Raw genomic sequence first — 21,974 nt, 5'->3', positions numbered from 1 at the left:
CCCTAATAAGTGACTGGTTTGGAACACCCTACATAGGCAACAACTTATGTGTCATACAAATAGAACGCCTAACATTAAGTGCACAAGAAACTATTTCTAGAGAGTTCAACGTAAAGAATATAACATGATACTCCAAGAAACTGCACAGTAGCTACTCGCAAATAAACAGTTTTTATTGTTACTTGTGTTTTATATATGTATATATATATATATATATATATATATATATATATATATATATATTAAGCGTTCATCCCATTTCCTCCACCAGGTTAAATGGATATTTTCACTTTTTTTCATCACAGTGCATTATGGGATCGCCGTCTCTGTAAACAATATTTAAAGGATAGGCCTAATTTCTATATATTGGATAAAACTTTTCAACAACATTATAATATTTTTCATTAACCATAAAAGTTAGACAAAAAAACAATTGTAAAAACAGTTTCCACTCAGAAATTAACAGTGAATTTTAAAAGGAAAGAGCAAGTTTGCATTGAATTAAACATTACATTTTGAAGTAGAAACACTGAAATACAACGTCAAAAATTTTAATTTTACAGTACATTTAGGAACAGTGTTGGGGAAAGTTACTTTAAAAAGTAATGCATTACAATATTGCATTAGTCCATAAAAAAAGTCACTCATTGTGTTACTTCATTACTGTACATGGAAAGTAACACATTACGTCACTTTGTCAACTAAGCTGGGCTTGCTTATTTGACTTTATTAACAAAAACCCAAAAGTTATATTTTAGGTAACTCTAAAAGCCCTTTCACATCAGAAATGAAATTAATAAGCCACTAATTACTCACAATTTCTCTTAACACGGAGACAGGAGAGCTGTAAGTCAATAAATGATCAAACTAAGTAACTTGCGTTACATATGTGACCACAAAACCAATCTGAAGTGTCAATTTTTCGACATTGAATGAATCAGCTTTCCATTGATTCATGGTTTATTAGGATCAGACAAAATTTGCTCGAGATACAACTATTTGAACATCAGGAATCTGAGGGTGAAAAAAAAAATGTAAATATTGAGAAAATCATCTTTAAACTGGTCCAAATGAAGTTCTTAGCAATGCATATTACTAATTAAAAATGAAATTTTGATGTATTTACGGTAGGAAATTTACAAAATATCTTCATGGAACATGATCTTTACTTAATATCCTGATGATTTCTGGCATAAAAGAAAAATAAATTTGACCCATACAATGTATTTGTGGCTATTGCTACAAACCTAAAACTGGTTTTGTGCTCCAAGGATACATATTTGAAAAGGTAACTCAAATATTTTCTTATAAATGTAAAATACCCCAACTCTGTGAAGTTAGTTAGGAAGTCAGATAAAAAAAAAAAAGTTTCACAAACCACAAAACTAAGGAGATCTAGATAAGATCATGATTGGTATCAGAATTTTTTTTTTTTGCCACGAATCACTGCACAGTGACGTTTACTTTCAGAGACCCTGAATATCAGAGCTTTGGTTTGTCTCAAACCCATTATAACCTTAAAAAGACATAATTCATGAGCGCGAGGGCCACTTATCAGAGGTGAAGGCCTAATAAAACCGACAAAATGTCACATTCTCACCCCCAGACCGAAGCACAACACTCCCAGTGATGGAAAAACTAAGTGAGAACAATTCGAAGTATGAGCCCGTCTGGCCACGATCCGAACCCAAAACCTCCCACAGAGCTCCCGGGATCCTTCAGGACGAGAGATCCAACTCCCCTCGAGCCGTCAGAGACTCGCTCTGTCTAGTCCAACAAAAGGGGCAAAAGAAAAGCAGAATGTATCAGTCTGGACATAATCCCAGCTGACTTGAACCTGAAAGGAGTCCAGATTGAGATGTTTTTCCTTCACATCCTGGGGCCAGTAGTTCAAAAGGTCTCATCCGGATCCGAATGACCTGGATTTGGAAATCTCATGTTTTGCGATCCAGGGTCAGGTGATCCATTTTACTATTGTGCTGGTTTTTCAAAGCAACATTGAACTGGATCAACCTGATACAGATACACACTTCTTCAGATTTCCAAATCTGGATTATTAGTGCGCTAAAGTAACATGGTGATTGGGGAAAAATGCAGATGTTTTGCATTGCATTTATACAAATAACTACTTCTGACTGGTGCATCTCTGATGATGTTGCCATTGTATTTTACAATCAGTTTAAAATAAAAACTACTTTAAATTAAATGTAAAATTTGTGTTTGATATTGACAGCTGTTTGGGGATTTGGGCATTTATAACATGTTAAAATGCTTGTTTTTTTGGACCAGTTTTAAAGTTTTATTACATATTTGTTCCTGAAATTCACCTTTCTGCTAAAACTTTTCAAAAGTAGCCCAATGTTACTAAAACGTTTTGAACAACACAAACTGAGGATTTAATCCAGATAAAAACCAAGATTGGCTTTTTTTTATCTAATCCAAATTCAGAATTCTTTTTTCTTTAGAACAACCCGTTTTCAAGATTTGATTACTCTTGAATAACTGGCTCTTGGCCCCTCGAGGGCCACTCGGGCTGAAGAGCTCAGAAACCTTCAGCATCGCTCAGTGATTTACTGTAAAGATGCGCATACATATTTCCCATCACACACAGTAAGTCACGCAGGAGGAGCGCTTTCCCACACACACACCTTGAGGTTTGGGATTGCAGGATGGATTCCCAGCAGTGCAGGACGTTCCAGGAATCGAGCGGGACACTGGCATCTCAAGCAGACGTGCTCTGGCTCTTTAGCAACACCTGAGCTTAAAAATGGGTCAGAGGTTCAGTAACGTCTGAGAAAACCAAACATCCAAAAATATGCATGAAATTTGTTTTCATGTGGTCTGGAAAAACCTTTGCACCACTTTCAGGAAATGTTTTGATTCATGGAAATATCAAGAAGAAATGGCTTATTTTCTTTGCATCAGAGTTTACTCATCTTGAGGGTTATTTTCAAATGTATATCTTATATTTCTATAACAATGTCTTCTAGTTGTTTAAACATTTGACAACTTTAACTAGTGTTTCCATGCCATGAAGTGAATTATACTGCATGCTCATTTTCAAAGATTTGCTTACCTTCACACAAACAGCCAATGAGGTCATTTCCTGTTTACGTATTGTCACTGCATTACAACAAAATGTATTCTTGCTCTTTTTTTTATGTTTTAAATCATTTTAATAATAATAATAAAAAAACATTGTCACTGACAACAAGCCACCAAGAAACCCAAGAAGAAAACATTGGAACAAACAATAAATAATGAAATAGAAAATAAAATTATTTACAAATAATAAATATTAAAATATATGAAAGCAAACTTTTAATTAAAAAATAAGCAAAAATTTAAACTTAATTTGTATATAATGCAAGTAATTTATATATTTAAGCTTTATTACGTTTCTTTAAGGATTGAGAAACATTAATACAAATTAAAAAAGAAATGCCACAGAACTTGTAGCAACTTCAAATCTAGATTTGTGGAACAAAAACATATAGCATTAATATATGATTGCACAAAAATGTAATCTTCAAAAGCAGGTGTAACATCGTTTGCGATTTGTGATGGTTGTATAGTGAGTACGACAATCATTTTGGTTTTTAATTATTAAATGTTTCAAACCAATTAGTTTAATGACATATTCTGAGAAGAATTAATGATGAAAGCTACATAAGTCAATTTCTATTGGTTTATTAATAAAGACACAAAAATAGAACTGCACTAAAGGTAAAGGATTTTAAAAAAAAATTAAATACAGCAAAAAAATAAAAATGCAATTGTTTATATTTATATCATTAAGGGAGGAAACCTCATGTTATATTGACTGGAAAAGTAAGAGCTCTTACAAAACACATTTTTCGTTGAGTGTTGAGACTGACTGTAATTAGCATAGCTGTTTAATTCCTGACCAATAAACAAATAAAAATATTTTTTTTTATCTATCAATATCTGTTCATATTGCTGCAGCCACCATTTGATAATAGCTTTTTCCTTTATCTTACTTTAATCATAAAATGTTGAGAGATGCTTTTATATTTCCCCCAGTCTAATGTCACTAGTTTAAAGAAGAGAGTGTGTGTGTGTGTGTGTGTGTGTGTGTGCGTGTGTAACAGCAAAGGAAAGTGCTGCCCCCTACAGGTGGAAAAACAAAACTGCAATACTCCAGAGGAAAAGATAACATTTATTATATTCTGTAAATATAAATCACACATAAAGTATCTCAGTCACATTGGGTTCATTGTGTACAGTTGATGAAACAGTCAGTGAGTGAAATCACTTGCTCTTTTTCTTCTTTTTGGCAGCAGGTGCGTCCTGCAGGTCGTCTTGGCTCTCGGCCGCTCTCTTTCTGCTGGTTTTATCGCTCGCGTGTCTGCTGGAGTCACTTGTGGAGATCTCATCGGACTCCTGTCCTTTGTCTTTCTTCTTCTTCTTCTTCTTCTCTTTGTGATGTCTGTTTGCGTTGGAGTCTATCTCTGCTGTGTCGGCGGTGTTTTGGGTGTTTTCTGACATCTCCTCCAGGCCGCTGTCGTTCAGAGACTCTTTCTCTCTCTTGTCTTTCTTCTTTTTCTTCTTGGGTTTCGGGCTGTCGATCGTATCTTCTGTGCATTCAGCTTCTGTAGTTGATTCCTTAGGTTCGGTTTGGGCCACAAGCTCTTGCACTCTGAAAATCAAGAAATTATTATTATTAGTAACGACACACTTATCTCTGAAATCGATACCATTACACAACTTGGGTGCCAAATCAATGCATTGCATTTTTATTGTTTTTTTTTTTTAATGTATTGCAATTGTGTTTGCTTTTCTAACACTGCATACAAGCTTTAGATGATACATGAACGTGAGTTTATTTCAGGAGCATCAAGCCATAATGTACTACAAAATGGTTATTTCAAAAAGCCAAAAATGCATCGGAGAATCTATTTTTTTCTCCCACTTCTACCACCGTAGTGTCTTTTGAAGAGAAAAGCTTTGTGTTAATAAAACCCAAATCCATCATTAGGATTTTAAAACTTCTGTTGCTTCAGGCTAAAATATGAGTCTATAATCCATAACACTTCCTTCAGTGAAAAAGTCAATTTCCTGTTGTCTTTAACATTTGAAAAAAAAATAAGAGCAGCTTTTGTTTGTAATCTGTGCAGAATTCTCTTCAGATTCAGAGATTAACACACAGCTTTTCACTTCTCAACACATCAGCTGGAGTGCTGTGGATTATTGTGATGTTTTTAATCAGCTGTTTGGACTCTCATTCTGACGGCACCCATTCACTGCAGAGCATCCATTGACGAGCAAATGATGCAATCCTACATTTCTCCAAATCTGCTGAAAAACAAATGCATCTACATCTGGGATGGCCTGGGGATGAGTACATTCACAGCAAACGTTCCTGTACTATTCCTGTAACAGAGCCGTTTCAAGTTTAAAACAAGAGAAATTGGGTTGACTGTACCTGGACTTCTCCAGCCGTCCTCGGATGAGCAGAACACCTGCGTTATCAGCGTCCAGCTGGAAGACCTCAAACTCCAGGCTCTGTCCGACGCTGAGTCCACAGTCCCTCCACTGCTCGGGGCTCAGCGGACCGGGCTTCACCACCGACGCGTTAAAGCAGCCGTGAACCAGACAGCCCACGTGACCCACTCCCATCTTATTAATCACGCCCTGAGCGACACACACACAACATTAACAGAGGTTAGTTCACCCAGAAAATGTTTTACTCCCCCTCAAAAACAACCTGTGTGTGTATGACTTTCTTCTCTCAGACGATTATTATATTAAAAATGATCCTGGCTCTTCCAAGCGTTAGAATGGGAGTAGCTGGGTGTTTTGGTGCAACAGTCCAAAAGACGTCAAATAAAGCGCGTGCATCCATATTTATACAATTTTAAAAATGGATATTTTCCTTTATCCAAAAATGCATGGATTCGCTACCTTTATTTATGCCCCGAAGCCACGTGAGGCATTTTTTATTATGGATGCACGCACTTTATTTGACTTCTTTTGGACTTTTTAACAGAAACACAAACCTACTGTCATTATAAAGCTTGGAAAGCAAGGATGACTTTTAATATAACTCCAAACTGGATTCATTTGAAAGAAGAAACTCTTATAAACCATCAGCCAATGCACAGAACATGAAGATCTCGTAAGCCGTACCACGAGCTTCGATCCTTTCTTTGGTTGGAAGACTACGAACGACGCCTCGATGTTGAAGTGAATGAAGCCTTGATCGTCGTGAATATCTCCATACTGTCCCACGACTTTAATGTTGTCATATGCCATAGGAACACCTTTCAGACTGCAGAACAACAGAGATGAGCCAATGGCTGTTAGATTTCTCCTTCGTTGTAATCTTTATTGATAAATGAGGTTTAATAACTTTCAGCTGTGTACAATAATTGATTATCAAAATTTCAGTCAATAGAGCTCTAAGATTATGCTAAAGAAATTCTTAAACCACACTTTTATTCACTAATTTGATTGTTTATTATAAAATAGTAATTTACACCAATCAAATTAGTGAATAAAAATGTGATTAAAATGCATGAGAACTATAACAAAATAAAAAAGTAGTAATCTAGCATAATTGAAAATAAATGCATATTTTCCAAAAAAAACACATAAGGCAATTTAAGTATGAAATATATAAACTTTTTAATGAAATATTTATGTTTTGACTCCCATTTGAAATAAACATTTAAACAGTGGGTGTAATAAAATTCACGACAGATTTATAAAAAAATAAAATAAAAATATAATACATTATAATACAATATAAGACATTATAAAGGGGTTAATAAAAATATATAGGCTAATAGAAATGCATATGCAGAGCATATATGTAAAGCAGCAGTCTAAAGTTTACATCCCCTTGCTGAATCTGCAAAATGTTAATTATTTTACCCAAAATAAGAGGAATCATAAAAAGCATGTTATTGTTTATTTAGTGGTGACATGAATATCTGCATATGTTAAGATATTTCACATAAAAGATGTTTACATATAGTCCACAAGAGAAAATAATAGTTGAATCTATTTATATTTCGTAAAACTCTCCTTTCTAGAGCAAAAAAAAAAAAAATGAAAAAGTCTATTATTATCGGAGTTCACAAACATTGAATGAAAACTTTCCATCATGTATTGCAGGAAAGATTCATAATTATTAAGTACTTTTGTAATCTGCCAGCTATAACCTGCTCACTTCTACACAAACTACATCAAGTCATGATCAAACTGGTGTCTTTGGAAGTTGACTTCATAACTTTAAGCAGCAATAGAAGTATGCCAACTTTACAAACAGAAAAAAGGGATCAGAGTTGCACCTTTTGGGGTAACTTTACAACAGCTTGTCACTGGAGCAGGACATATTTGTACCTTTTTTAACCCTACTGGGTACATATTAGTTCCTTTGGTACGTGTTGTTACTTCTCTAAAATACTAATGTGTACCTATTAAGGTAATAAAAGGGTACAGTTATGTGCTTTTAAAAGGTACTGCTCCAATGACAAGCTGTTGCACCGCAAAAAGTACACTTTTGGTCCCCTACAGAACTTCTATATCAAATTACAGCAGTGACACACAATGACAAGTTTACAAACAGTACCATAGTAGACTATTATTTTTTATGTATTATGTTTTTATTAACTGTATCATAATACTGAAAGACACTTTTACCTGCTGGAGTATTTGAGCAGCTCGGCGTTGAGTTCCTCCTGTATTCCGGTGCGTTTCTTCTGCAGGTACTGCGGCGGCAGCGCGATGTGTTTGCGGCGCGAGTCCAGCACGAGACATGAGTATCGCGCGCTCAGCAGCTTCACCGCGTCCGCGAACGACGGGATGAGACACGGAACCTGCGCGGAGACTCCGTCACCTCTGGCTCCGACATTTCCACTGGATGTCGAGACATCCGAGGAGTTTGTGACAGGTTTCGGTGCTCCGTCCTCCTGCGTCCAGTTCGCCATGCCGTACTTGTGGAGGAGCACATGGTGCGTTCGCTCGCTGGTTCGCATTCGAAAAGTGCGGAGTGATGCGCGACCACTGGCGGAGAGGAGGAGAACTACACTTAGAAAAATAAAATAAAAGCATTTTAAAATAATATTTATTTATGTTGTTTTGGTTAATAGTAAGGAACTATTTAAAAGTTAGAAATAATTAACTTTCTTAATTATAATTGTATTTAACTACACTGAAAATAACAATTACAATAAAAAATACAAAATCTAAATAATTATAAAATAAAATATAAAATAAAATATATTGCAAATAGTACGGGACTATTTAAAAGTTAAAAATTACAAATTAGCTTGATTAATTACACTTAACTAAAACGTAAAAAAAAATATTATTATTATATAAATAACTAATTAAAATAAAATAAAAATGTAAGCAATATTTTTATGTTGTTTTGATAAATAGTAGGAAACTATTTAAAAGTTAATAATTAACTTTCTTAATTATAATTATAATTAATTAAAATAAATAAAATAAATAATAATTAAACATAAATTATAAATAATTAATCAAAAAAATAAAACTAAATAAAATTAGTCTCGTGATTTTTCGTTTTTTTCTGTCGTTTTTGTATATAGTAGGAGTCTATTTAAAAGTAAAAAAAAACTAATTAACTTTATGAATAATAATTAACTAAAATGTACAAATATTATTCAATACAAATTATTTCGGCTGTTTTTGATAAGAAGCTACATTATTTCCATGGTTAATAGTAAGGAATTATTTAAAAGAAAAATAAAGAATAATTAAAATTAAATATATTTTTCAATCAATGATAAATAATCAAAAAGAAAAATGAAAAAGAAAACTAAGAAAGGACTTAAATGTTTTTTTTTCTTTTTATTAATGGAATAAATAAAAAAATGGATGAAGGGGACACTGAATTAAATTAAATAATGCATCACTTCTGATTTGTTTGTTTTTTTCAGTTACATTACTGTGCGTTTTGGAGACATTGCCACAGTTCTTCAGGATTGAGTCTGTCTCACTACAGAACTACACACTACAGAATGCACTACATATGCATAACTGACTTAAAACCATTTTTTGTTGGTGAAAATACTAGTGGCCTAAGACTTTTGCACAGTATTGTATTTTAAAGATGTAGGCTATATTAAAACAAACATCTTTGGTGTGTGAATTAAAAGTGTTACTGTGTGTTAATGACTTAATCATCAGTCATAATGCCACAAATTACATTTGACATCTTTATTTCATTTTAATATGAAGCCTCTATATAAAAATACTGTCAATTAGTAAATATCTTTACAGGCATCTTGCAGTGTGCATTTATACGATCAGGAAAAAAAGCATTCAGTATACCATACAATATCAGGATTACAATTTCAGATTCAACATTCCCTTTATCTAGATACAGGGAGAGAGAAAGAGATACAGAAAGAGAGAGAAGATCGTTTGCATGCTTTTTTGTACTCATATATCTGTTTTCTGTACGCTGGTCATCAAGGTCATCAGCTCTGACCTCTCCTGAGGTCATCAGGTAACTGGACACTGATTGGCTGTCTGTCTGCTCAATACTGTTATCTGACGCTCTGTCTACATTATGTCCTGTGAACGCCGTCTGTGCTTCTACTGTCAGCCCGACTCAACCAATCAGAGTGTAGAACTGTCAGCCTGACTCAGCCAATCAGGTGGAAGAACTGTGCTGTTAAGAGTGAGTGGGAAGCGAGCTGTCATGGCGAAGCGCTCCGTCCGTTGTAGGAGACTTGAGAGATGCCATTGCTGGTGCTATCCAAAACCTCCTGCAAACAGACAAACACACGGGAGAGTTTGTGAGGAGGTTTCGCTATGAGATACATTCAGACAGACAGGAGAGAGAGAGAAAACCTCCATTTTTAGCTACTGTATGAGCGAGATGAGCTTGTTTCTGCGTCAGATTTGGAGGAATGTTACATTGCATAACTTCTCACAAATGTATTGTCTGCAGTGAGTGGGTGCCGACAGAATGAGAGGCCATTTGTTTGTGAGAAGCAAAGTCATCATGAAGACATTTTTAATTTCAAACAATTGCTTCCTGCTAAAGTCTATAATCCATAATAACTCATCTTCCAGGGGAAAAGAGGTGTGGTCTGAATCAGGAGAGAAATCTGCACAGATCAAACACAGTCCAAAACAGCTCTAAACAAATACGTGTGTGGATTTTAAGGTGAGAGACAACAGGATATGGACTTTTTTCACACATTATTATGGGTTATAGAATCGTATTTTGAATAGGTTTGATGTTAAAAATGTTTAAATGATAGATTTGTTTCTTAAAAACATTCATCTTTTGGCTTCACAAGATGTTAACTGATGGACTGGAGTGGTGTGGATTACTTGTGGATTATTGTGATGTTTTTATCAGCTGTTTGGACTCTCATTCTGACGGCACCCATTAACTGCAGAGGATTTTTTGATGAACAAGTGATGCAATGTTACATTTCTCCAAATCTGATGAAGAAAAACAAACAAACTCCTCTACATTAATCTACATTAGCAAACGAAATAAGATGTTTAAAACTGGCTTCATTCAATGTTCATATTTCTGTATTAAGTATGAAAACTGAGTCAGCTTTGATGTAATGTTGACTGTGGGGGTATGAGATACACCGGCACACACAGACCGCACAAACATACCAGCTCCTGGCTTACCTTCTCTGCCATTTCTTGTGAGTGATGCAGTGAATGTTCTCTCTCCAGAAACATGCGCTGCTGTTCGCTGCTGGCCAGTCTGCAGGTCAACCATGTGGAAAGCGTGCAGCTGCTGACGCCCAGACATGCTAGAGACATGATGGCCAAATGAAGAGAGTGCATGCCATCTGAACGCTTGACCAGTGCACGGACAAACTGGAAGTTCAGGATTCCACCGATTAACCCACAAATGCAGCAGGAGGAAAATAATATCATCTGAGAAAGAGAAAAACATACATAATGTTAGCTGTTAGTGTATGCATATTGTGTGCATACAATATTCAAATAATAATATTGCATGCTTATTTCATTAAAATAATAACGCATATTGCATGCATATATCAAAATAACAATGCACATTGCATGCAAACATTAAAATAATATTGCATATTGCATGCTTACAACATTCAAATAATAAGGCATATTGAATGCATCTATCATCAAAATATTAACACATTGCACTCATCATGAGAGAGAAAAACATACATAATGTAAGCTGTTTGTGTATGCATTTTGTGTGCATACAACATTCAAATAATAATGCATATTGCTTGAAAACATAAATTAAATAATAATGCATATTGCTTGCATGCATCATTAAAATAATAACACATTGCATACATACACCATTGCATGGATGCAATATCAAAACAAATATGCATATTGCATTCATAGAGTAAAATATTGCATATTAAATATTGCATCCATACATTGAAATAATGTATATTGCATGCATAAAATATAAAAAAAAAACACATAAAACATGCATTTAAAATTGAAAGTAATAATGCATATTTCAAGCATTCATCATTAAAATAATGCATATATAATTATACACTATAACAAATGCTTTAATGGTTTAACTTTTTCATGGTGGTCTGAAATCAGTAAGTAAAATATAATCAGTAAGTAAAAATGCCTGTGTAAAAGTAACAAACAAAGTGCTAGGGGCGTTGCTATTCATTTGCTAAGGTGCTCTGATTGGTTTTCATGCTCATAAAGGTCAGAGTATATTAATCGAGAAGCGTACAGCACAGCAGAAATACTGTATACGGTGGATGAAGATGAAACCATTGTGTACTGGGAGAATGGATTGTGCTGCTCTGTGATTTTATAATTGGTCAGACCTCATCCAGACAGTGACATTATCTGCCTGCAGAAAACTGCCACCTCAACACTTCAGGACATATCTGACCTCAAATTACACAAGAGACTTTTGACTCCTCAGCACATTATCACGATATTCCTGGATGGCACACCCCTTTTTAGTGCGCCATAACTCCAACTGTCACTGCTCGGTATTGTGCACTGCAGAAATTGTTGGCTCCTATGATAAATTACTTACAATAATAATTGTGGGCAAATTACTAAAATCTAAATATACTGTTGTATTGGTAGACACTTTGATCAAAATAGCATACCATCATACCACTTGTTTTTGAAGTATATACAGTGCACTATAGGTCTATAATAAAGCAGTTGCATTTCCATTCATATAAAAGGCCGTTCAGCTCATCATTTACAATGATTATATTGTAAACATCCATTATTTGTGACTTTTAAAGGCACTACAGGTAAATAGAGTAAAATCTAAACTAATACTGTAAATATCACAGTACATTAAGATAATTATTTTGCATTACAAAAATATAACAAATTAGGCATTATATCAATAAATATGAACTAATTTGCATACATTTCCAGACCAGAAGTCTGAGCACTGGATTTGTTGCGGTTTTCTTTGTTGACATGTGTCTTTTACTGTAATTTACACATTAATATTATAAAGCCAGATTAAATCTTGTTTCATTTTGTTGACAACTGAGAGTAAATGATTTTTACTTTACCTTTTATTACTCTATTAATGGGAAAATACTACAAAAATATACATTAACCATATTTTTGGAATAAATGTTACAAAAAAGCTAGTAATGATGGTAAAGTGGTAAGGTAAAGTGGATTTATAAAATCAGATAAATAATGTATGAACAAATCCCTCAGTAAACATTTTCATAATATAAATAGGACTAAAACTTTAAAATTTGGTGTATTTAAGTGTCACTGAAGTGGAGATAAAACTCATTTTGAGAAATGACTTTAAAGATATACACTGTAAGCGAAACATGTAAAGTGCAATTATATAAATCAGGTAAATAATGTATGAACAAATCGCTCCGTAAAAACTTACAGAATATAAATAGGAACAAAACTGTAAATTTTGGTGTATGTAAGTGTTAATTAAGTGGAGATAAAACTCATTTTGAGAAACCAACTTCAAAGATATGCGTTGTAACCCGAAACAGGTAAAGTGCAATTATAAAATCAGGTAAATAATGTATGAACAAACCTCTCAGTTAAAATTCTCAGAATATAAATAGGAATAAAACTGTAAATTTTGGTGTATTTAAGTTTTACTGAAGTGGAGATAAAAATCATTTTGAGAAACCGACTATAAAGATATACACTGTAAGCGAAACAGGTAAAGTGCAATTATATAAATCAAGTAAATAATGTATGAACAAATCGCTCCGTAAAAACTTACAGAATATAAATAGGAACAAAACTGTAAATTTTGGTGTATGTAAGTGTTAATTAAGTGGAGATAAAACTAATTTTGAGAAACCGACTTTAAAGATACACACTGTAAACGAAACAGGTAAAGTGCAATTATAAAATCCGGTAAATAATGTATGAACAAACCTCTCAGTTAAAATTCTCAGAATATAAATAGTAATAAAACTTTAAAATTTGGTGTATGTAAGTTTTACTGAAGTGGAGATAAAACTAGTTTTGAGAAATCGACTATAAAGATATACACTGTAAGCGAAACAGGTAAAGTGCAATTATAAAATCAGGTAAACCATTTATGAACAAACCGCTCCGTAAAAACTTACAGAATATAAATAGGAATAAAACTGTAAATTTTGGAGTATGTAAGTGTTACTGAAGTGGAGATAAAACTCATTTTGAGAAACCGACTATAAAGATATGGACTGTAACTGAAACCTAAAGATGCAAATAGATGAAGTGCAATAATAAAAGTAGCAGATTGATATATGAACAAATCCCTCAGTAAAAACCATTAGAATATAAATAGGAATAAAACTGTACATTTTGGTGAGTGCAAGTACTGCTTTAAGAAAACAACTTTTAAAAAGATCCATTGTAATTGAAATCTACAGATGTAAAGAGTGTAAATAAGCGATGTAAAGTGATGTCAAGTGTAATAAACACTTAAATGCGTGCTTTGTATGTTTTCTTTCCATTAGTCTGAAATAAGACATGTTCTGGAAGAAATACTGTATAGCCCAAAATAACAATGGTTCTGCATGTAGAGTCTTGCCTTCAATCACAAAATTAGATTAAAATAAAAAATTGAAATGCATATAACCTGCATATATTGAAAATAATTATTGCATAATGTTTCAGATACAGTTTTAAATTACATAAGGGAACAAGAATATTCATTCCACCATTCTGTCATTTCCTTAAATGACTGCATTATCAATTCTGCTAAAACAGCATACCATCTCTCATATTTTACTGTAAAAAAAATAGTATGCAGAACCTACTCAGCATACTATTAAGAAGGTATTCCATTCATACAGCAGCTCATATCATGTTACACACTGAAGAGAAACAGCCAAAACACCCTTTTTACAGTATGTTGGCTGTTTAAGTATCTAAACCCTGCTGAGATGAGACTGTCCACTGGGACTACAGATAAAATACGTAAAGTGTTCTTGAGTAGCTCCTGACGTTACTGTCAGGAATTCAGAACCATTACAGGCTGACGGGGAGAGTTTCCTTTTAGCCGTACAATAACATTACAAGCAAGGCATAGAGGCCCGTGAAACAAAAATCAATCTGCAGGAGAGATCGAGAGATAAAACGAGAAACAGTAAAGCGTGTTTGAGGAGAAAGCTGAAAGCTTGTATACAAGAAATCAAAGGTAAACAAGGAATGATATGAAAAGAGACAAATGGAGAGTATGATGGGAGAAACGTGAAACCTCTCAGACTAGTGTTTCACTTCAGTATGGATTTGTTATTAACACTCTCCACTGGGGCGGCTCACTCCACTCGGAGGTGGCTAATTGAATCTCATCTCTCCAGTGAAGTATCCTGGGATATTTACACACACACACACACACACACACACACATTGTGAGCTGTAACTGCATGCATTTTGCATGCATTTATCTAGTTAAATATGCACTAATTTGTATACATTTACAGAACAAAAATCAAAACATATAAACCAGGTTCAAAATTCTTGTTTAATTTTGTTAATCTATTACATTACATCTATTAAGGTTTTCAATGAGGGGATTTTGGATATGTACTTTTATCACCCCATAAATCAAAACAGTTTAAATCACAAAACTGGATTATCATATCTTATTATTTTTTTATGCTAAAAGTAATATGTAACTGAAATTAGATGCAATGTAAACAAATGTGCATGAAAATAAACACCTACATTATTATTTTGGATAATTTATTTTCACTTTTCTGAAATAATGCATGGTAAGAAAATGAAATCTCAAAATTGACAAGTGCATGAAAATCTTGCATTAAAATCACAAATGAAGATTAAAATAAAAAATTTAAATACAAAATAACCGTATTCATTTTCAACATAACCTGACATTTTTTGCATTGAATTAAACATGCAATGTATTGAGGTCTTGACAGAAAATGTAGCATACTACTGTTTAAAATATTTGTTTCATACTGTTTAATGTGAAATTTGAAATAAAGAATGCATGTTGTTAACAGTTTATATTTTACAAAAATAGTCTCAAACGGCCACCAAAAACTATTTCTAAATTAAAATAGCATTTAATGTGAGTTTTTACATTTTACATAAAAAAACAAACAAATCATGAATATGTGTGGTGAAATGCATAAGTACACTTAAGAGTATGTTTTAGATCTTAAACTACAGTTAAAAATCTTGTATTTTTGTTCTACATTTTAAAATATTTTAATTTGAACCAAAAACAGTTTAACTTCTATTTCAATTTTTTTATTAGAAAAAACACATGTTCTCATGCTTTAAAGACCTCAGAAACCTAAACACTGATCTGAAGAACCTTTAAAATATAATGAAACATCATATAGCATATACAGTAAGTGTAGGAGACTAGAGAATGTGCATTAACAGTTTACAATCTTAACTTTATTAGCAGTGAACAACATTTAACATCCATGCAACCTTTTAAGTTTCTTTATAGTAAACCAAAAATGGTTATTTTATGGTACTTATGCAAACAAAACCCCTTTGGTACCATTTTAGGAGGGTACTAGAGTACAGTGTGTGCTCTAGAGTAGAGTATACGTACTTGCACAGCAGAATGTGTGTATGACGATACTTAAGTGCATACTCACAATCAGTCCCGTCCTTTTCCGTGCACACAGCATGCCACACAGTCCACAGACAAGAAACTATGAAACAGAAAACATCATATTTGAACGTTTTACCAGAAATGAACTGAATAAAAAACATGCAGAAAACAGGGGAAATGTGACCCAGTCATACTGAGTTCAGATTCAGAGTCACATCTGACATGAACTGAACTGAACTGAACACACTAATGAGGTTACGCTATATACTGTATTAGTCAATGAAGCAAAGATCTCACATGCACAATGAAAATGTGACATATTCACAAAATATCTGATTTTTTTTACAATAAATACTGTGCAGATATAAAAATGCATTTTATGGTATTTCCATGGTTCATCGAGGTATGGAATGGTATGGAATTAAAATTGTGAAAGTGTACTTAATTGTTTTGAATGTGCGCTTGTAGTTCAAATCTTAAAAAGTATATTTTAAACAACTTGCAGATTATATAATATTAATGAAATAAAAGGCCACTTAAGTGACTTAACACTTTCATCACTATGTTTCTTAACATACTTAAGTACACTTTCAAATAAAGTGCACTTTGTAATGTCAAATTGTTGTTTGTTACATGTTATTTGATTTTACATTTATAGTTATTATATTTTTTATATTAATTATAATAACATTTCAAAGACAATTAAAGCATGAAATTACATATAAAAACATAAGTCCTATTTAAGTGGGTCAAAAATGCATTTAATGTAAATTAAAATCATGTATCCGAAAACAATACATGTAGTTCTCACATTATTAACATAAGTACTAATTTTAAAATTAAGTACACTATAAGTACAAGTAACTACATGTACTGTAAAATAAAGTGCAACCGACCTATGCTAAAGTATGATTTACTGTTGTTGTTTTTTTCTCAAAGGTATGTCCCCACAGAACTATCCCCTAACGTTCATTATTAAACCAAACAAGAACATCCGGGCAACGTTGTTTGTAGATTATTTTTGTAACCAGAAACTAACCTTCCCAGGACGTTCTGAGAATCAAAAATGATCAGGTGGGTAGTACATTTTAATACAAATACAAAGATTTTTAAATAAATGCTGCACAAAACTTTCATTGCTTGATTCGGATCAGTTGTTTATGCTGGATAAGACTAGAAAAGTGTGACGTACACAAACTCCGCTCCATAACGGAGAAGCGTCGCCCTGCTGGGTCTTGTGCTTCGCCTTCACCCGGAAGATGCCCACCGTGCCCAGGGCGATGCTGGACACCCCGAGCCCTATCTCCAGCACCGACAGAACCAACAAACTCGAGATGATCTTCCGGCTGGAGCACATCTTCGCTCGGACATCCTTCCTGACCGGTGCGCAAACACTTCACTCCATGTCTTCACAGATAAACCAAACGCATAAAATCCAGGAAAGTGTGCAGATGAACATCAACTTATGTGATTTCTCCAAAACACACCAGTAGTTCATGAGTCAGTGCACAGATGTGTTCTCCAGCAGTTTAACTTTACCTTCCTCCTCACTCTGTTTACCATGCTCCTGCTCCTGCTCCATGCGGTTTCCTTCAGTCTGACGGAGGAAAAGCTCCGCCCACTGTCACCATCGAATTTTATTTTTTACAGTGCTGCAGTAGAATGGCTCTAAAATAGTTTTACAATCGTCGTTTGATCATATACCTGACGGAATTCCTTAGAACGGTAATTGTTTCAAATGTTCCAAATCTAATCTGGCGGGAAAAGTTGCGATTCTGAACGAAAGCGAAGCAGGTGTCATGACGCGGTTATGCGCAATGGTGCGTAAAAGCGCTGATTGTGGTAAACGCGCCCCGGTCAGTTTATTGCATTAAACCAGAGAGATGGACACATAACGGCACATGCCAGCACAGCGCGTTAAGACACTCAGTCACATTTTATTAGAAAGGTTTTGAGTGGAACGAATCCTTAATAGTGTGCATAAAAGTTATTTATATAGGGTAAAGCATGCTTTTTGCAATGTTTGGATGCTCTGTGATTATATTAGTGGAATTTCCAACGGGAAAAAAAATTCCTAAAATCATTTCCAGCGACATTTGACCAAGAAACATGACCATCCAGAGATTTCTGTAAAAGCTGATGGAAACTGCTGTAGAGCCGAGCATTCCAGTGCATTCCCAAGAGCAATAATGAACATGATCAAGAGCATTGATCAAACTCACAGTAAATGTTTTGCTTATTTGTATTACAATATCACTTCCTCACCGACAGGCAGGAAAAGGAAATTGATTTTATTGTGGAAAAATAATCATTATTCTATGTACCCAGCTATAGTGCCTCTCTAATTAATTTATAACCAAGTTTCATATGGAGAACTTTGGAAGAATAGTAAACAAAGCATTAAAAACACTGTGCAACACACACACACACACAAGTTTGTTTTTGTGAAAAGTGGGTTCATCCCATAGGTGTAATGGTTTTTATAATGTACACACTGTATACTCTATCACCATTCACTAACCCTACACCTAACCCTCACAGGAAACTTTCCATTTTTACTTTCTCAAAAAAACTCATTCTGTATGATTTATAAGAGTTTTGAAAAATGGGGACATGGGTCATGTCTCATAAGTCACCCTCTCTTTGTAATACCTGTGTCATACCCATGTCATTGAGTTGTGTCCTGATATGTCACACACACACACACACACACACACATACACACACACACAGTATATATACATATACAATTTCAATGGAATTATTTTGCCATTAGCATAGAGGTGTACATTTTAAATTAAAATATTAAAATATATAAAATATACAACTTAAATATCTAAATTAAAAATGTATATAATCTATTTACAATTGCATTATTTTGCAGGCATCAAACAGACTTTACATCACGCAGGTTTCATTCAGTTCAGAAATGCTGATCGTGCTGTCAGGATATCTGATCTGTTTCCTGTGGTATAATTCATCGCACCGCACAGAATCCATTGTGTGTGAATCAGCTCGAGAACATCAGCTGTCTGTAATCTCGCCCTTGATTCGATAACAAGACGCCCCCGTCCGTCTGCTGAGTCATCAAACTACTGCTTCTTCCCTGTCTTTCTCCCTCTCTCCCGTGTTTGCAGGGTTCGGGGGAAAGTGAAAGAGCTGAACTGATTGTCAGTTTCAAGATCTAGAAATAGCAGGAAAGAAAAGGTGGAGGTATTTTTAGGACCTGTGACCATGAATAAAGAAGGAGGAAAGTACAGGGTGTATTGTTTGCACTGCGGGTAAACCTCCGTACTATTCTGCTAGTACTGTTCAATAGTTGATCACTTCTTCTCAGTCAAATTGCCATTTTCAATGCCTTAAAAGGGTAATGAACTGCTTCTGATTTTTTATATTGTACTGTTCTTCTAAAATCAAGATTTTTACATCACAAAACCCCATAATCTAGAAGTAATAAGCTATTTTCTGTCCTGTGTTTATCCCCTCTTATTAGACTCAGATTTCTTCTTTTTCTTATTTTATCAATATCAGCTGTTTTTAGACTACTTTACACATTTAGCCTATCTGTAAAAATGTGCTTGACAAATGCCTTCATCTTTATGTTTATAAAGTCATATCTTTAACAACCGAATGCAAGTTCTTTACTTTGAGATATGATGAATGCTTTTCCAAAGCAGTGCTTCGTGAAGCTTTAAATCATTAGTTTCCAAGCAGTGCTTCGGTGCACGTAGGCCATCAAACTACAAAAGTCATGTGATTTCAGCAAACCAGGCTTCATTAAGTAACACCTGTTTCGAAATTGTAGTGGTTCGCCATGGGGGATCGATCTCTTGTGAACTCATGAATCAATGCAAGTTCAATTAGATCACATGATTCAATCGAAACAGTAACAGGATCTTAATAGTTCTAGTTTTAGTAAAAAAATCACAGCACTGCTTTTAATAACCCGATTGATGTGGTTACAGCATTTAACATTCTTGTGCAGAGAACTGAGCAAAGGATTATGGGAAATGTAGTTAAGCAGTGCAAGCCTGTTGCCTCACTAACTGGCACAAACTGCTGTGCTCTGGCACGATTAATCACTAATCTTCTAACTTCCTAAAACAACATTGTGCTGGTGTTCACTTGCAATCTGATCAATTCCAGCATGAGCTGAAGGCAGCATGATTGCTCTTCAGAAAGAACAAGGAATCCCTTACAGTGCTAAAGATCAGAATGTTTTTTGGGAGGGTGTAATTTGCCTCCTGTGGCAGTCCTGTCGTGTCGTTTGTCCTCCTGTGTCTCAGTTTGGCTCTTTGCACCATATTACCTTCCATTAGCATCACTGCAGAAGAGCTGCTTCCTATACACACGCTCTCACGTCCTCCGTCTATTTATAACCACAGCAGGGCAGTCCTTTCTCTTCCTCGCTCTTTCTCTTCATGTGAGGTGGAAGGTTCTCATACTGGAATAAATCACTGTGTTCCCATCCACTTGCAAACTCGGCTCCGTTCCAAAACATTGAGCTGCCTTGCTGTTTGCTGTCTTTATTGACGGCTACTAGGGATGCATGGATTTGACATTTTTTGCCGATACTGATATTATGTCACTTTGGATGTTAAACAGGCCTACATTGAACACGATTAAAGAAAAATAATACAAAATATAACTTTTATAACATTTTCATAGAGATTGTAACTTTTTATTAATTAAAAGAACTTATAAAAATTATGGAAGCATGTTTCTACCACGGAATAAAAAAAAAGGATATGCAAATTTTTAATATAAAAATTCAGATTTAATTTAATTTAATTTATTAAAATTTGTCATTTTTATCTTGCACTTCTGTTTTTGCCATGGAATAAAAAATAAAAAAGTATTTTTTGTGAATCTGTACCTATAATTTAGAAGTTTCTGTTCTGTTTTTTCCTCGCATTTCTGTGTTTATAAAATTTTTTTCTCAGAAATGTGAGAAAAATAGAGATAAAAATCAGATTAAAAATACAAATTTATTCATCTTTTAAAAAATGTAATTCGTCTTTTATAACACGAAGAAATTAAGAAAAAAATACTGCCATTAATATCCATAAATATTTATTTTAAAATATTTCTTACAGCGGTTCAATAATTTTTACATTTTTGTTATATATATATATATATTTATTAAATTATAAAACTCCAAAAAAAATAATTTTAAAAGTTATATACATTTAAATTAAGTTTTGATTGATTGATTTATTTATTTAATCATTTTTGTAAGCATCTAACATGCTTTACACATTATGCAGGTTTCATTCATTTGGCCAAACACTGATTATATTGGATAGTATAATGTATAAAGCTGATTATCAATCATTTGTTTGCAGATGTTGTATTGGTTTTGTTCTATCATCTAATGCAATAGCATCCATATATTTTTTAGTGTCTAAATATGGTTATGTGCCCACTGTCACATTATTTGACTGTATCCCCATGATGTTTGGTTTGGACTCTTTGCATCATTATACAAGAGCTGATTTTCAGTTCTGTCAGGCTGGAAATGTGCCCATGTCACGGATCGCCCTGGAGCCCTGTTTAATGGTCCACAAGGGAGTGCATGAATCCGAAGGGGTCCTGCCAAAGTGTGGTGTTATTGGCACATAGTGAGAACATCAGCGCCTGTGAACGCATGGGACCCGGTTATAATGATTCTCTGCTGCTAACAACCAGGCTTAGAGTTGTAACTGTAATTTTAGTGAAAAATGGATTGGTGTATTGTATTGGTGTGTGCAATCCATGATTGTCAGTGCCTCGTTATAAAGTGAAGCTATTTCTGTGTCACTCCCAGTGGTGGACGACAACACAAACACTGTACTAGAGTTAAAATACAGATCCACTGTTGAAACAATACTCCAGTAAAAGTCCACTTGGCTCCAAGAACAAAAGTGATTAGCCTATTATGAGTTATGTA

The 21,974-nt window shown here is 34.2% G+C and overlaps 2 protein-coding genes across 2 annotated transcripts; both read right to left on the bottom strand.

The window, feature by feature from the left end:
- Window positions 1-4,179: 4,179 nt before the first annotated feature.
- Window positions 4,180-8,014, bottom strand: LOC113119649 (DNA-directed RNA polymerase I subunit RPA43-like). The gene is made up of 4 exons (XM_026289262.1): window positions 7,669-8,014; window positions 6,151-6,292; window positions 5,447-5,655; window positions 4,180-4,660 (listed from the first exon to the last, which is right to left on the bottom strand). Exons 1-4 carry the CDS (start codon window positions 8,001-8,003, stop codon window positions 4,273-4,275), a joined length of 1,074 nt encoding a protein of 357 aa, XP_026145047.1. The 5' UTR covers window positions 8,004-8,014; the 3' UTR covers window positions 4,180-4,272.
- Window positions 8,015-9,282: 1,268 nt separating this feature from the next.
- On the bottom strand, window positions 9,283-17,600 carry LOC113119669 (transmembrane protein 196). The gene is made up of 4 exons (XM_026289289.1): window positions 17,238-17,600; window positions 16,089-16,145; window positions 10,657-10,911; window positions 9,283-9,767 (listed from the first exon to the last, which is right to left on the bottom strand). Exons 1-4 carry the CDS (start codon window positions 17,400-17,402, stop codon window positions 9,699-9,701), a joined length of 546 nt encoding a protein of 181 aa, XP_026145074.1. The 5' UTR covers window positions 17,403-17,600; the 3' UTR covers window positions 9,283-9,698.
- Window positions 17,601-21,974: the final 4,374 nt, after the last annotated feature.

This window comes from Carassius auratus, chromosome 19 (genome assembly GCF_003368295.1).
Source record: "Carassius auratus strain Wakin chromosome 19, ASM336829v1, whole genome shotgun sequence".
NCBI classification, from domain to species: Eukaryota; Metazoa; Chordata; class Actinopteri; order Cypriniformes; family Cyprinidae; genus Carassius; species Carassius auratus.
The sequence above is the reverse complement of the archived record's forward strand: the minus strand, read 5'-3'. Positions and strand labels throughout refer to the sequence as shown.

Excerpts from the sequence above, each read along its gene's own strand:
- LOC113119649 (XM_026289262.1), bottom strand. The coding sequence starts at position 8,003 with ATGCGAACCAGCGAGCGAACGCACCATGTGCTCCTCCACAAGTACGGC. Across the intron at positions 5,656-6,150 it reads AGAAAGGATCGAAGCTCGTG|GGCGTGATTAATAAGATGGG; the intron begins GTACGGCTTACG and ends TGTGTCGCTCAG. Across the intron at positions 4,661-5,446 it reads GGACGGCTGGAGAAGTCCAG|AGTGCAAGAGCTTGTGGCCC; the intron begins GTACAGTCAACC and ends CTTGATTTTCAG.
- LOC113119669 (XM_026289289.1), bottom strand. The coding sequence starts at position 17,402 with ATGTGCTCCAGCCGGAAGATCATCTCGAGTTTGTTGGTTCTGTCGGTG. Across the intron at positions 16,146-17,237 it reads CGTTATGGAGCGGAGTTTGT|TTTCTTGTCTGTGGACTGTG; the intron begins GTACGTCACACT and ends TCTGTTTCATAG. Across the intron at positions 10,912-16,088 it reads GGAAAAGGACGGGACTGATT|ATGATATTATTTTCCTCCTG; the intron begins GTGAGTATGCAC and ends TCTCTTTCTCAG.